This window comes from Rosa chinensis, chromosome 5, assembly GCF_002994745.2.
Source record: "Rosa chinensis cultivar Old Blush chromosome 5, RchiOBHm-V2, whole genome shotgun sequence".
In the NCBI taxonomy this organism is placed as follows: Eukaryota; Viridiplantae; Streptophyta; class Magnoliopsida; order Rosales; family Rosaceae; genus Rosa; species Rosa chinensis.
Genome location: NC_037092.1, coordinates 78228621 through 78232614, shown reverse-complemented (window position 1 = coordinate 78232614; position 3994 = coordinate 78228621). Strand labels below are relative to the sequence as shown.

At 37.2% G+C, this 3994-nt stretch overlaps 1 protein-coding gene across 1 annotated transcript; it reads left to right on the top strand.

Annotated features, from left to right (window-relative positions):
* The first annotated feature begins 1456 nt into the window (after positions 1–1456).
* Positions 1457–3266, top strand: LOC112201427 (cationic peroxidase 1). Its single transcript, XM_024342301.2, has 3 exons — positions 1457–1709; positions 2073–2267; positions 2411–3266. The coding sequence occupies exons 1-3, from the start codon at positions 1488–1490 to the stop codon at positions 2969–2971; spliced, it is 978 nt and encodes a 325-aa protein (XP_024198069.1). The 5' UTR covers positions 1457–1487; the 3' UTR covers positions 2972–3266.
* The last annotated feature ends 728 nt before the right edge of the window (positions 3267–3994 follow it).

Sequence of the window (3994 nt, the reverse complement as noted above, 5' to 3'; positions counted from 1 at the left end):
AGCGGTATAGAGCAAGGACCTTTATAATTTTTCCTTCTCTTTGGGGTGTACCTAGCTACGAGACAAAAGTGTAGCTAGGCTAGCCCTTATTTATTCCTAATTTAAAACCGCCTAGTTCATTCTATAATGAATTTTTAATTTATATCTAAGACGTTACCTAGTAACAGACCACAATACTATAATGATGAAGGAATAACTCTTTTTCAATAAAAGTCTTAGGAAGTTTCCTTGGGGTTGCGGGTTTCAAGAACTAGTCTCTTGTGATTATGAGGGTAGGTACTTCTCATACAATATCAGACAATCTTCTATTATTGAAAAGTTTTTGGCAATGACCGAAATTATGATGAAGTGCAAAAAAAAAAGTGCTATAACTAATCCAATCCTCTCGATTTATAGAAAACACAATGGTGAAATGATATATTAGTTATCTTTTCAAATTTCAATCAAAATATGTCTAATACACAGATGAAATTTTTTGATAGTCATGTGTCCTCAACATAGGAGACCAAGGGGGAAAATTGTTTAAGACAGGGATTAATTAATTTTTTAAGAAACACGTACGTATATAAGCATTTGGATTTAGATACTAAGGTTTAAAATTGCACAAATATGTCAGTGCTATAAAGGTAGCTAGAATTACAATTATGCAACTTAATTTCAACTGGATAATACATTTGGACAGAAACCCCATGCATGAAGCAGTAAACATTATCTAGAATTGAGATACATGTAGTGATAAATCAACAAACTTTATCTTATATTTTCTTCGAGAATATGTTTCGATCAACTTCTTGAAATTCTACAATATTTTAACAGATAACATGCATACAATTACTAATTTTAGGACTTAATTACTCAAACGATGCGAAGAGTGATGGAGCTAGTTAAAGTGTTTAGTGAGCTTTGTTTGAATGCAACGCAAAAGAAGATGGAAAACCTAAACACGCCCTAGGCACTACCCAGTTAGTTCGCCGGGTCCATACACTTCCAGAAATATATAAGAAGCATATGCTAAAACTCAACTTTTTATCTTCTTGCAACTTGGGAAAGTTTTCTTCTGTTGGTTTTCTATTCTTGTGGCTGTAGCCTCTAGGTCATTCTAATTTTACTATCGGGGTTTTGGTTTAATGGCTCCCTTTCTTATCTGCTTGTCTTTTTATTTAGTAAGGTTTTTCTTGCTTGTTAAGATCATATGAATATGTGTGTGTTTGATCAAAAGGTTGGAGGAAGTCCACGATCTCTGAAGTGTAAACGTGTACAAATAATTGAATTAGCCAACCAGCTACTATATATTATGGAACTGGTTATTAATCATAATTAAACAATGAACCTTCTGAATAAATGAATAATATGACAATTATAATACAAACATGGGGAAGATAACAGTATTTTATGATCACCTGATCTCTTTATAAACACACACCTCTTCATCTTGTTGTATCCAATTCAGAGTCAGTTATATCTCTAGTAGCTAGTTTACACCAACTATGGCTGGTCAATCCGTCTCTGTTTGGGTCGTTATTGTTGCTGCAGTAGCTATTGTGATGATCCCTACGTGTACTACAGCACAACTTGATACCGATGTATATATGAAAGCATGTCCTCAGGCATTGCCGATTATCAGATCAGTTGTCAAATTAGCGATTAATCGCGAGGCACGCATTGGAGCATCGCTACTACGACTTCACTTCCATGACTGCTTTGTGAATGTAAGTTTAAGGTTCACATATGTTCAGGGGTTATTGCTCAGTTTTTTGTTATTTCGCGACTGAAATAGCATTACTATACATTGTTAGCATATTCTTTAACAATTTGAACTTTATTTTGAGCTAATAGTTAGCTTAGTTTTTTTTTTTTTTTGGTCTGAATAATTAGCTTAGCTTACTAAAATATTGTTATTAGCATATTCTCTCGCAACTTAAACTTCATTTATTTGAGCTACAAATATCAAACCGTTGGTTGAATTTTGTTTTAATTTGAAACCTATGCATGTACACTAATATTCGCAAATTAATGCATGTGATGCATTGATTAGTATGAACTCTTGATGATCTTAGTGGTTGTAATTGCAGGGGTGTGATGGATCAGTGTTGCTGGATGACACTGCTAACTTCACTGGGGAGAAGACGGCACTTCCAAATCTGAACTCCATTAGAGGTTTTGGCGTAGTCGATGATATTAAAGCAAACCTCAATAGCGTTTGCCGTGGAAATGTGGTCTCATGTGCAGACATCTTAGCTGTTGCAGCTCGTGACTCCGTTGAGATTGTAAGTATGCAAAGTCTTCCGATCTTTAAAATGATTACCTTAAACTCGATCAGATGGATACTATATCTAAATTGAGAGTCTCACAACATTACATGTCATAGAACATTTCCGTTCTTATGTTAATATGTGTTTCTGTTAATTAGTTGGGAGGCCCGTCCTATTCCTATGAAGTATTATTGGGTAGAAGAGATGCAACAACTACAAGCATAAATGATGCCAACAGAAACCTTCCTCCTCCGTTTTTCAACTTCCCTCAACTGCTTTCCAACTTTCAATCCCATGGTTTAGACCTACAAGACCTAGTCCTTCTCTCTGCGGGCCATACCATCGGACTAGCTAAGTGCACCACCTTCCGGGCAAGGATTTACAACGAAACCAACATAGACCCTGACTTTGCAGCCTCCCTAAAACAGGGTTGTCCGGTAAACGATGGGGACAACAACATGGCACCTCTGGACTCAACTACAGCGAAATTCGACACTGTTTACTTCAAGGCTTTGCTAGAGAAAAAGGGTCTACTTCACTCTGACCAGGAGCTCTTTAAAGGCGATGGTAGTGACAGTGATAACCTGGTGCAGCATTACGCTAACAACCCGAACGACTTTGCAGTTGATTTTGGAGCTTCCATGATCAAGATGGGTAACATGAAGCCTCTCACTGGATCTGATGGTGAGATTAGACTCAACTGCAGGAAAATCAACTAGCTATACTAGATATACAAATCCTATAATTAGCTAAGATATACCCTGGAAACTGAAGCCGACTCTTGTGTATTAAATCTATATGATCCCTTGGGTATCTAAAAGTATGAGTTAATTTACAAGTGTAATGAATAAAACATATAAATTGCATGTATTTAATCAAAGCGACGGAGAGTTGATGACACTCCTGATATTATTCAGGATGTCCTTATAGAGAATGGTTGTATTTCACACGAGGTTTAGGCTCCATGTCCCCCTCATTGTACTATCTAAATATTAATAATAATATAGGGTGGAGAATCACCACTCCAACCTAACTGGAGCCCTCGCCCGTTTTAAAAAAATAATAAGGATTAAATATTTGTTACTTCTCAAACTTTTGCCTGAAAAAAACAGTTTAGTCCCTCGCCTTTTAAATTAAATTGGATAATCCTTATTTTCTCTAATTCTCACCCAACAAGTCTAAAATGACTATTATACCCTCACTTCCTTTTTTTTTTTTTTCTTCTCTATTTTTAATTTCACTTATATATATATATATATATATAATTTCCTTCGCCTTTTTAATTTTACTCTCTCTGTTGGTGTAGGCGTACTCCGCTATTAGTGCAGACCATCGTCCCTGATTCCCTTGTCGCCCAATCTACTACGTCCAAAGCCCCTCCCGCAATGGCGAGAAGATCACCACGTCTTTTTAGTCCAGCCCCGTCGACTCCCCTTCCCACTCCCAATTAATCCTTTGTCAGCCGCGACTCCTCGGCCATCATATGATTCAAAAAACAAAATGTATCCCAATTCTAATTGCTATACCAACATCAATCCATCACATTATCACCTCTACAAAAAGCTAGACAGTAACAAACACTAACCTAAAGCCGAAAAACCCAACTTGGTGCTAACCCCCCCCCCCCCCCCCTCTAAAAAAAAGTGCCCATAACCCTTATACCCTTCCCTCCTCTTCTTTCCACTACCACCACGTACTGCCCCTGAGTGCCACCGCGTAATGCCTCGATTCAGTTGGTCCAC

Coding starts and splice junctions, on each gene's coding strand:
- LOC112201427 (XM_024342301.2), top strand. CDS start 1,488: ATGGCTGGTCAATCCGTCTCTGTTTGGGTCGTTATTGTTGCTGCAGTA. Junction 1,710..2,072: donor TCCATGACTGCTTTGTGAAT/GTAAGTTTAAGG, acceptor TTGTAATTGCAG/GGGTGTGATGGATCAGTGTT. Junction 2,268..2,410: donor CTCGTGACTCCGTTGAGATT/GTAAGTATGCAA, acceptor TCTGTTAATTAG/TTGGGAGGCCCGTCCTATTC.